The sequence below is a fragment of the Mustela putorius genome, unplaced genomic scaffold, assembly GCF_011764305.1.
Source record: "Mustela putorius furo isolate JIRA1106 unplaced genomic scaffold, ASM1176430v1.1 tig00000174_pilon_pilon_pilon, whole genome shotgun sequence".
NCBI classification, from domain to species: Eukaryota; Metazoa; Chordata; class Mammalia; order Carnivora; family Mustelidae; genus Mustela; species Mustela putorius.
The window spans coordinates 14720599-14732859 of record NW_025421304.1 but is presented as its reverse complement, the minus strand read 5'-3'; the positions used below and the strand labels follow the sequence as shown (position 1 = coordinate 14732859).

At 38.5% G+C, this 12261-nt stretch overlaps 1 protein-coding gene across 13 annotated transcripts in view; it reads right to left on the bottom strand.

Moving 5' to 3' along the window:
* Positions 1-324: 324 nt before the first annotated feature.
* Positions 325-12261, bottom strand: part of CHD9 (chromodomain helicase DNA binding protein 9) — a 226035-nt gene continuing 214098 nt past the window's right edge. For all 13 annotated transcript variants that reach the window (XM_045076062.1, XM_045076065.1, XM_045076061.1 and 10 more), the window contains 3 exons: positions 10245-10373; positions 7473-7577; positions 325-3822 (listed from right to left, as the gene is read on the bottom strand). In XM_045076062.1, the coding sequence (XP_044931997.1) occupies positions 2959-3822; positions 7473-7577; positions 10245-10373 (1098 nt within the window). In that variant the 3' untranslated portion in view covers positions 325-2958. The remainder of the gene's footprint in view (positions 3823-7472; positions 7578-10244; positions 10374-12261) is intronic.

Sequence of the window (12261 nt, the reverse complement as noted above, 5' to 3'; positions counted from 1 at the left end):
GGGGCGCCTGGGTGGCTCAGTGGGTTAAGCCTCTGCCTTCGACTCGGGTCATGATCCCAGAATCCTGGGATTGAGCCCCACATTGGGCTCTCTGCTTGGCGGGAAGCCTGCTTCCCTCTCTCTCTCTGCCTGCCTCTCTGCCTCCTTGTGATTTCTGTCAAATAAATAAATAAAATCTTAAAAAAAAATTTTTTTTCCCCCAAGGTATAACTTTCCTTTTGGAGATTTAGGACTAGGGTTTCTTTCACAACTGGATTAAGATAAATTATAGATAAAAGTCAATTAAAAAAAGGAGTATTGTCATGTACAGAGGCTGACATCATGGGTAGTCAAAGAATATGTTTAATAAAAAATAATTAAACTTCCATTTGCTCTATAGAACATCATAGAAAGTAATTTAATAAATTACAAATGACTTTTTTAAGACGTTTGCTCAACTACAGAAAGCAAATTCAGACTACACAAAACACAACTGGTAAATATTGCAAATGTCCAAAAGAAGAATTGGACGAAGACTTGAATCATGAAACCTGAAACAAGGGCTATAAATACAAGGCAATAACAGCTATAATTCTTTTAGTAACTACCAACACATACTTGGATATCCTTTTAACTGCAACTTTAGTATTATGTAATTCTACTGATTTTTTTTCCTTATAACCCTTATCTTTACACAACCATATTTGCATTTTTTTTTAAGCTGACAGGTGGAAAACTTTTCCCCAATCAATACTAAATAGAAGTGTCTTGAAACCCGAGAGAAACTTTAACGTTAGTATTAGCCTTAATGCTTTGAAAAACTGTAATTGCCTTATTACGTAGAAAGAGAATCACTAATATGTTAACCAAATTCGTCTGATCATAATTAGGAAAATACTTTATCTCATAAATTTGATATAAATTAGCTTTTTAGTGACAAGCTCTAGGGCTTTTTTTTTTTTCCCTTTTTTTTTTTTTTTTTTTTTAATTGGGGAAAGAAAGGAATGAAGATTATGCGGACAGAACTAGAGGGAAAGAGGGAAGTATGGATGGTGTTGAAATACCCCACCAGCAAACTAAGTTAACTGTGTTTGAAAAACTTTGGCTATCTCATAGGTGTGTTCTAGTTAAACAAAAGTGCAATACTGCAAAGGGAAGATACTAAATATGTAATATATCATTTTCATGATGAAGAATTACTACCCACTTCTCCCGGATGACTATTGCTAAGACATTGCATAAAGAACTATCAATTCAAAGTACTATTTTGGGAAAAATACAAAAATGAATACAATCTCAATGGAACTTAAATGACTTTGTAAATACATGTAACACTGTCTCTCTAGTGAGGGATTAGTTATCTTACATACAGAAACATAATTTACTGGTAAAGATCTGGGAAAATCCAATATAATTGTTGGATTTATGACGAAACAACAAAGTTCTATCAAAAAGTACTGAGTTATTTTTTTCTGTGGGAGAGAAGTGGGGTACTTTCCCCCTAAATTTAGCCCCTCGCAAACTTTATCACTGACTTATCCAAGTATCAGAAAAATGCTAACTTCTTTCTCTCCTTAGGATGTAAATGGTATTTTATGTCCAATTCAGTTCTAATTGTTTTTAATGTACATGAAGGTGATCCTGGACCTCTCTATCTTGTCGGAATTAATAGCAGCTTTAGCAGGAGAAACTGTATCACAAATCAAATATCAGACAAATTTTACATGATAAAGGGTTCTAAGAAATTGATCAGAAGCCTTGGGCTTCATTTTTGTGGTTGACAGGTATAACTTGTATAAATTTTTTTGAGATCATTCAAAGTGCATATTCAAAATGGGCCAACTCAGTATATTTAATATAAACTGATAACCCAACACTGATTCTGGGCAACATTTAGTCTGCTTATACCTAGCAACTTAAAAAAAAAAATGAATTTAGACTATTCTGCATATTACTTTATCACTAAGACCTGCTCATGTTGGAACAGTTCCATGACATAAAACACAAAGAGAAATCTACACGAATAAAGCAAACCAACAGTTTCTTTTACATGAAGTATGCTGTGTGGAACGATCTTCTCAGTGGTATTTCATGAGTTTGCCTTTTCTGAACCCTGGAAACAGACATTACTCATCAAAGACAGAATGATTTCTTTAGAGGAGGCCAAACTTTGAAAAAGTAAAACTAAGTATGTCTAGAGGGCGCCAAAGTCCCATGACACAGGACTCTTGTAGGACTTAATTTTACTGATATCAGAGTTAAGCTCAGCCGAAAGCAAGTCAGATTTCTTGCCAGATCAACATGATATAGAGGATGTGTTTAAAAAACCCCTGAAAACAAGTAGAGAATTAGAAACGAATGTAAACTTCCTAAACTAACTCAGCTGAGGTAACAGGTAGCCAGTTCAATTGGCTGATTGGGAAACTTATTTCTTCTTTAAAACACACTTGTACCTGAATTGGAAACGTCAGCAGTGCATCACGACACGAGAGCATTTTCATGGAATTAAAGCAGTGGATGGTGATGTAGACTCTACAGCTTTCATGACATTCATTAGCTGCCCAAATTATTGCTGAGTTTTGATCTGTAAATTATAGGTGTCAAGGAGGCTGTAAAACTATATTCAAATTAAATCAGTAAATATGCATCAAGTATGCTGTGTTCTCTGCAAATATATTAAATATACAACTCTCATGGAGCATAATTTTCATAAAATTAACCCCCAACAAAATTATAATGCCTTTTTGTTGTAATTTTACACCTTTATGTATTTGATAGTACATACGAGTTCAGAAACTTATACGGATCTTAAGAAATAGTACATGCAAAACGTCTCTGAAAGCAGTTTGCACTTCTAAACAAATAACTGAAATGTTCGGTCAGTAAGTTATTGATGCACTCAACACTGGGGTATTTACAATTCATAATTAAAGAAAAAAAAATCCAAAATCAGTTCATAATTTAAGTGCAGTCTGGGAGTCAGTCTTCGTTACTCGAATCTGAATCCTCGGATGATGACGACGTACTGTCGGATCCAGACGAAGCATCAGCTTTCTCTGAACCCTCATCTGTGCTGTTCTCGTTGAGAGGACTTGCTTCAGTTCCCCCTTTGTCCTCCTGGTCTCTACCTCTGGACTCTTCCTCCTTTACTTCCTGGGACTTAGACGAGCCCAAGTCACTGTTTCTGTTTTTCTGTACGTCGAAAGTATTGGTCTGGGACGAAGTTGGCATGTGGAGATTAAGGCCTGGAGTGAGCAGCATCCCTGGGTAGAGTATATTAGACAGCAGTAGTGGGTTAAGAGCTAGCGGGTTGGCGGCTGCAGCGGTAGAGGACGTGGAAGGAGAACCTGACACGGAGTTGTCTCCCCCGTTCTCTGAATTTTGACTCTCTGTCCTTTCTTTTTTTCCTTCTAGCTCCTTCGAGTCATTTCCCTTTTTCTCTTCGGTTCCAGATTCAGTAGGCTTGGTCAGGAGCCCCCCCATGCCCAGCAGATTTGGTAAGCCAGTCATTCCTGACAGCAGCATGGGGAACATGGCGGCCACGTTTTTAGCTTCTCCTCCAGAAGAAAGACCGGCAGGCATTCCCATCAGCCCCGCGGTTACTTGCAGAGACTGCAAGTTTTGTAGGTTTTGTTGTAAGGCCTGAAGGGTTGTGAGATCCACACCTGGAAGTAATCCGTTGGCTAACAAAGGATTGCCTGACACGCTGGTGGCAGTTGCTGCCGCCGCCGCTGCCGTGGCCTTGGCAATTCCACTTTTAGGCCGTCGCCCACGCCTGCTGACTTCTTCTCTCACAACAGGACCGGTGAGAATGCGCTCAAACATACTCTCTGGAAGAAATCCCTGGGGGAAAAAAAATCAGTAACAATAGCTACATTAGAATAAAATCAGTAGCGATCACATTAAAATTGGTAATTATTCATAGACCGAGTCTGTACTGAAAGAACGTAATCAATTATGAAAGAGACAGCCTCTTTCAGATAGTGAGGAGGGGTGTGAGACAGTTCCTCCGCTTCTCATTTTCTCACAGGGTAAGAAAGCAGGAAGAAGCCTCTAGCTTTCTTCCACATGGTGAGGCATACGTGTGTAGAAGAGTTCTAGGGAACTGAAGGTCCAAAGACATTTTCTCATGAGGTTACTTCTGCACCCTCACAGTTTCGCATCATCAGTTACTCTTGAAGACTACAGAAGTGCCCCTCGTCCAAGTTAGGAGAACGATAAGGAAAGAACAGAGGAAGTAAGTGAAAGGTTAAGATTACAGTGAGATGCTCCATGTGAATCTTTGTCACTTTGGGAGTAAGGGAGGGAGCTAGCACCATGCTGATAAAGATAGTTGAGTGATTCTCCCATGACTTTCTGGGCCCAGAACTCCTAAAAGTGATAGGAGTTGTAGAACTTCTAGGCTAGCAGGCTCCAGCAGAACTATAACGTAAGCCACATATGTAACTTTAAATTTTCTAGCAACTGTATTAAAAAAGGTAAAAGAGAAACAGGTGACATTAATTTTAGTAATATAGCCTAACATAATTATTATTATTTTTTAAAGATTTTATTTATTTATTTGACAGACAGAGATCAGAAGTACGCAGAGAGAGAGGGGGGTGGGAAGCAGGCTCTCCGCGGAGCGGACAGCCCGATGCAGGGCTCGATCCCAGGACCCTGGGATCATGACCTGAGCCGAAGGCAGAGGCTTTAACCCACTGAGCCACCCAGGCGCCCCATAGCCTAACATAATTAAACCAAAATCCCACCATCTCAATATGTAACCTATGAAAATAAAGATATTTTCTATTTTTTCCAAACTTAATCTTCAAAATCCCAAACCAGGGTGGGGAGATGGGCACAATGGGTGAAGGGGAATGGAAGACATAGACTCCGGTTACGGAATGAAAAAATTAGGGGATAATTTTTTTTTTTTAAAGATTTTTTATTTATTTATTTGACAGAGAACACAAGTAGGCAGAGAGGCAGGCAGAGAGAGAGAGAAGCAGGCTCTGCACTAAGCAGAGAGCCCGATGCGGGGCTCGATCCCAGGACCCTGGGATCATGACCTGGGCCGAAGGCAAAGGCTTTAACCCACTGAGCCACCCAGGCGCCCCTAGGGGATAATTTTTAAAATTAATTAATTAATTAAGGGGGGCGGAATAGAGGGAGAGGGAGAATCCTAAGCAGGCTCCACACCCAGCGCAGAGCCTGAAGCGGGGCTTGATCCTGTGACCCTGGAATCATGACCTGAGCCAAAAATCAAGACTTGGCCGCTTAACTGACAGAGCCACCCAGGCGCCCTGAGTCACAGGAATAAAAAGCACAGGGAATAAAATCAGTGAAGTTGTGACAGTGTTGTGTGGTGACAGACGGCAGCTGCACTTGTGGAGAGCACAGTATAGACCTGTCCAATCACTGCGCTGTACACCTGAAACTAATGTAACATTGTGTGTCAAAAATACTCACCCCCCCCAAATCCCAAACCAGTGTTTTATACTTCTTACACAACCTAATTCAGGCAGCTACATCTCAAATGCTCAACAGCTGCATGTGTTTAGTGACTATCATTTGTGACCCCTCTGCAGAGCAGTTTCAATACCTCTCTCTCTCTCTCTCTTTTTTTTTTTTAAAGTAGGCTCCACACCCAACATGGGCTGAACTCACGACCCTGAGGTTAAGAGTCACATCGTCTACTGACTGAGCCAGCCAGGTGCCCCTAGATGGCAGTTTCAAAGACTCTCATGGTACTATTTTAAAATTTTGTTTTGAGGGGCACCTGGGTGGCTCAGTGGGTTAAGCTGCTGCCTTCGGCTCAGGTCATGATCTCAGGGTCCTGGGATCGAGTCCCGCATCGGGCTCTCTGCTCAGCGGGGAGCCTGCTTCCCTCTCTCTCTCTCTGCCTGCCTCTCTGTCTACTTGTGATTTCTCTCTGTCAAATAAGTAAATAAAATCTTAAAAAAAAAAAAACCAATAAAATTTTGTTTTGAATTCATCAACTTAATTATTTTCTTCACAAAAGCATTAGGGTTCACTGCAGAAAACAACAACAACAACAACAACAACAAATATATAAGGGAAAAAAATCATCTGTAATTTCACCAGAGAAAACCATTGCTAATATTTTAGGGTGTGTATTTCATTTCTCCCTTGTTCATATAGACAGATTCTACAATTCTCCCCACTCCGTTTCTAAAATAAATAGAATTATAATGAACATAGTTTTATAGCCTGTCCTTTTCATTTGGACACTTGTGGAAATAGTAGCTATTCTTTTTTTTTTTTTTTTTTTTTAAAGATTTTATTTATTTATTTGACAGAGAGAAATCACAAGTAGATGGAGAGGCAGGCAGAGAGAGAGAGGGAAGCAGGCTCCCTGCTGAGCAGAGAGCCCAATGTGGGACTCGATCTCAGGACCCTGAGATCATGACCCGAGCCGAAGGCAGCGGCTTAACCCACTGAGCCACCCAGGCGCCCCTAGTAGCTATTCTTTATTCAGCATTTACCACATGGTCAGGCTTGGCTTTTCCGAGGGCTTAATTACTACTCCATTTAACACACCGTGACCTTTCCCTCCCTTGTCATTGGATGTTCTTCTAAGATATAATTTTTGCCAGTTGTATAGTTTTCCTATATATGGATGGACCATTAATATATTCCCAATTTGTTACTATTATATATAATATCCTTATATGTCTCTTTCTGCACATCTTTGCTGAATCTTTGTGGCCTTGCTCAAAGAGTTATCTTAGATGTTAAAATAAAAAAGATTAATGATCAGTATATATTGATTCTGCATTCTAACTCAACAAACATCTGAGAAATTTGTAATGTGTACTGCAAAATAAAAACTGTGAAAACACTGGCACATGTTTACACAATATTGCTAATTCTTTCTTTTCTTTTTTTTTTTTTTAGATTTATTTATTTATTTATTTGATAGAGATCACAAGTAGGCAAAGAGGCAGGCAGAGAGAGACAGGAAGGGAAGCAGGCTCCCTGCTGAGCAGAGAGCCCAATGCAGGGCTCGATCCCAGTACCCTGGGATCATGACTGGAGCTTCAGGAAGGCAGAGGCTTTAACCCACTGAGCCACCCAAGTGCCCCACACTGTTGCTAATTCTTAATTTAAAACTTCATCTCTGATATCATTAAATGGCAGGTAATTTTCTTTTTTTAGTATAGTTGACACCCAATGTTACATTAGTTTCGGGTGTACAACTTAGTGATTCGACAGGTTTACACAGGCTGCCGTGACTTATTCATCCCATAACTGGAAGCCTGTACCCTCTTTCCCCTTCATCCATTCTGCCCATCTCCCTACCCACCTCCCCTCTGGCAACCATCAGTTTATTCTCTGTATTTATAGATCAGAGTCTGCTTTTTGTTTGTTTTGTTTTCGGTTCTAGATTCCACTTATGAGTGGAATCATATGGTACCTATCTTTCTCAATCTGACTAAATGGCGTCTAATTGTTAAGATGTGTGAGTTAGTATTTATGAAATTACTCACAGACTGCTTAACAACGTCTCCCCATTCAGGAGCTACTCCGTATTCCGAATTTTCTTTTAGGAATCTACATAAGTCTTTCAAAGGGGGAGCAAATGCACCTCCAACCTGTAAATGAAAAAGACTGTTAGACACTTAAAAATTAATTTTTATTATATATATATTATATATATTAAATATGAAGACCTTTTTGCTTTTATTCTGTGCTATACAGAGTTTATTTAAGACATATGTGTTTCTTGAATTACCTTTGACGTTCTCTACTATATTTAAAAGGACTACCACATGCCAAAGGCACTGCTAATATACCGTACAGACGTGTGGTATGTAAATTTTAAATGCTTTAAGTAACTAAAATAGTAAAATGAATAACCACGGTTTCCTGTGCACTTGCTATGCTGGATAGGTCATACAGCCTCGTTAAGAGCATGTGCCCTCCAGAGTCAGACTTACCAGCTACTGGAACTGGGCAAATCAGTAAATCTCTCTGAGCCTCCATTTTCTGATCTATAAAAAGGGGATTACGACAACACTTTCCTCACAGGGTTTTATAAGGATAAAAATGAAACCAATTCAAGTGCCTTAGCACAGCATCTGGTGCAAACAAACACCAAGTTCTCCTTCTTCTTACATGCCAAGCATCATGCTAAGGACTTTCAGTATATAAATTTACTTTAGTTCTCACTATATCCTTTTTTTTTTTTAAAGATTTTATTTATTTGAGAGAGAGAGAGAGAGAGTGGGCATGAGAGGGAGAAGTTCAGAGGGAGAAGCAGACTCCTGGCAGAGCTAGGAGCCCGATGTGGGACTTGATCCCAGGACTACAGAATCATGCCCTGAGCTGAAGGCAGTTGCCCAACCAACTGAGCCACCCAGGCGCCCCTCACTATATCCTTTGAGAGAGTATTATTTCTGTTTTTCAAATGAAGGAATTAAGCCTCAGAGAAGTTAGGTAAGTCACCTAAAGCCAGCTAGTAAGCATTAGGGCCAGCTTTTAAACTCAAGTTCCGCAAAGTCATGCTCTTACCTATTACGTAACCTGAAGTATAAAATTAAACACATCTTTTGCATGTGAACAGTGATATAGCCAACTAATCACAATATGAAAAAATTTAAAAACTACATATGATAATTAGTAGGACATTAAAACAAAATATTTTGAAACTTCAATGATTTGGATCTACCAACTTAATGTTCCTTTGGTGTCTAAAGGTAATTCCTCTTTCCATACCTCTCTGAACATATACTATCTCTTGGTAGAATACAGACAGGACTTTAATGTCGCTACACCACCTAGAAGTTATAGGTATCTATAGTTATAATACTTAAGCACTCTTTTCTAATATTTTCTGTAGTTTTTACTTAGTTTCTGTTGCCTTCTCCTTTTCGTTACCCCCTTTACTAAGCTCCAGTGTAAGCGGAGGCCCTTTGGGTGGGTGGTGTATAGGGATTCGGCAGGTAGATTCTTTTCAATCCTTTAGCCTGTGTGCTACAGACTCAGAACAATAAATAATACAAATTACGGGAGATGAACAGACCCCTTGTCAGGTTATAACAATTAGATAAAATTAGGAGTGTTTAATATCTAATAAGTAAAACCACAAAATTGTTCCAGTTCCTTAAAACTGGCTAAGACTAATTTATTCCTATCCAGTAATGCTAACTTTTGTTAGAAGATAAAGTGCTAAGATTTGTAACACCATCTATATAATCACAAAATTAAGTAAAATGCTACTAAAATGTCATCTTGTCTTTTCCCTAATCCCCCTATGACATCATTTTAAAGTACAAACAAATGCTGAATAAGCTCTATAAACTTGGGGAAAATCAGTATTAATTTTAATGACCTAGTGCACATAACAATATTAAAACAATTGTTAAGGTAATCTGATTGTGACTGAAGGAACTCAATGAGAAATTTGCTGTTCTTACTCCGAGGCCATCTTTTTCTCTTTTTAATTTTATTTTGTTGCATGCTTATCTGAGTAAAAAACAGAATAAAAATATCAGAGCTATAGGCCTACAGAAGGGTGCTTTTGAGGTGAAGGAGACATCTACCAATCCATAAATGAAAACAATTTGGGGAAACAAATGTTGAGCCACATTTGGTTAAGAAACAGAATTTAGAAAAACTGGACTCTTACCATTCATCAGTCAAAAAAGCAGTAAGATAAACACAGCAGTGCCTTTTTTCTATAAGGTACCTTTGTTTAAGACATTTTACTTTCATCTGTCAGAAAATTATGTACTAGGCTCATTTAAAGGAACAAGATACTTTATGGCCATCTGATGGGAAATTTCAGTGATAAAAATGTAATCTCTGACGGCCTAATGAGAATGGTGGCTCTCTCATCAGCTTCTCACCCTCAGCAGTGTGGCCTTTCTGGGTGGGTGCTATGAGGGACTGTCTCATGTGCGGTAGGAAGTTCAGCAGCATCCTGGCCTCTACCTGCTGGATGCCAGTAGCGTCCCTTCCCTGCCTGCCACCTCCTCACCTCCCAAGCTGGGACCTCCAGACATTGCCAAATGTCCCTGCAAGACAAAACTGCCCCGTGCTGAGAACCGCTGCTTTGGATGTCAGGCCCTTGGGCAATGTCACATGGCTTACACACAGATGTGTCAAGTGACTTATTTTTATCCCAAGGCTTAGCCAAAGATGTGGGAATTGAAATTAGATTGCATAAAATTATAGTCCATGTCTTTCCCCACAAATCTGCTAGTTTTAACCCATCTCCAGGTCTGTTTATAAACAATTAACAATAAATATACACATACCTTCCTGGCATTTCTTCTGTTGATCAGCTGAACACGTTCGTCTCCAGTAAGACTATTAACATCGAGTTTATTAGGGTTTCTGCAACGATGCCTTTTTTGTTTAGGCCTCCCTTCATGGAGCTGCACTCTCTAAAACATATAAGTAAAGAAACAGCTTTAAAATCTTTACTTGTGCAAACAGTACAAAAAAGCTGATCCAACTAATTTAATTCTATAATACTGAAGATACATATAATATATATTATACACTGAAGAATATATATTTAATATATATTATACACTGAAGATAATATATATTATACACATATTTTACCTTTAGTATATAATATATATACATACATATATATTAAAGAATTTACCCATTACACTTTAAAAATACTTAAACTTTAAATATTTTTATATTTAACACAGTTGACCTTAAACAACATGGGGATCAAGGCTACTGCCCCTGCATAGTCGAAAATCCACATAGAACTCTTGATTCCCCCAAACTTAACCGATAATAGCCTACTGCAGACCAAAAGCCTTTCTGATGCTATAAACAGTTGATTAACACATATTTAGCATGTTATATTTATATTATATCCTGTATTCTTACAACAAAGTAGTAAGTTGTTGAACCTACTGGTACAAAGTAGGTTGAAGAAAAGAGAATGTTCTTAAGAAAATCGTATTGAAGAGAAAATACATTCTCAGTACCATACTGTAAAAATTCCACGTAAAAGTGGACCCACACAATTCAAGCCCAAGTGTTGTTCAAGGGTCAACTGTCTAATAAAAATATTAAATATGACTTCAAGAAATATAATATAAATCTTTTCTTCAAATTACATATTTGAAAACATATTCAAGGCCATCATATGATTGAAACACTATCATTCAGTGAGCGTTCTCGCTCCTGAAATGAGGTCTTTCCTTAAACGCTCTCACAGATCACTGTGTTCCTAGCATTGTCTGAAGGAGTTACCAGTAACACTGGAGCAGCCTCCTCAAAATCGTACAGTTCTTCACTTCTTCTCCTGATAAATTTCATCTGAAACATCAGATGTTTTTCTGTGCTGGTACAATCCATGTTTGTGCCAGCTGTGGCTTTCCTCTTCTCTTCGTCTCACTACTAGTCTTTCTTATTTCCCCTCAAGTAACCGTCACGATATTAAAAGATATTCTTATATTTTACGAATGGGAACCAAGGCTTGGAGAGGTTACCTTCCTCGAGGTCATACAACCAACAAGTGGTAGTATCTGGTAATGAAACTCTTTCCAGCAAACCATACTGCTCACTTCTATAATTTAACAAAGCAGGGCTTGGTGTGTGTTTCCGACCAATGAGAACAATGCAGGAGAGGAATGCTCAGACTCTTCAGCGTGGCAGACCCATCCCTTCACAGCCTGGACCTCAATTTACCTTTTCTATCCTGTTACTATTACCCCACAGATTTCCTCACATACCCTGCAATACCAGACTGGCCGCTCTTTTATGAATATGCCTTAGAGTCCTATCCTTTTTAACTCTTCCTACTCATTTTATAATGCTTAGAATATCCTTCTCTTGTGTTAACCTGGTCAAATGCCTACTTATTCTTTATCATCCACCAGTCACAGATGTCATCTCTATCTTCTTTCCACATTTCCCCAGATACTTTGCCTAGGAAGAATCACTCATTACTCTTTTTTATGTTTCCACAGTACTCTATACATAGCCTCGCTATTATATATCTATATGTTATAATTATTTAGCTATAGGGATACAACAGAATGTGAGAGCTAAGAAATCATTAATGTGAGATATCCTTCAGAAACCAAAACTAATCATCTTGTATTATCACAACAAATGCTGTTTTAAAATCTTAATATTCTATAATGTTACCTAAAAAATTATGATAATTTTATTAGCAGTGAAAATGATGAATGGCTTTTAAGTTTAAAAAATTAATAAAGATTCCTTTGCAGTGATGAGAGAAAGACAGAGAAACCCTACAGACTACAGTGGAAGTACCACAAGGGCAAGAACTTTATA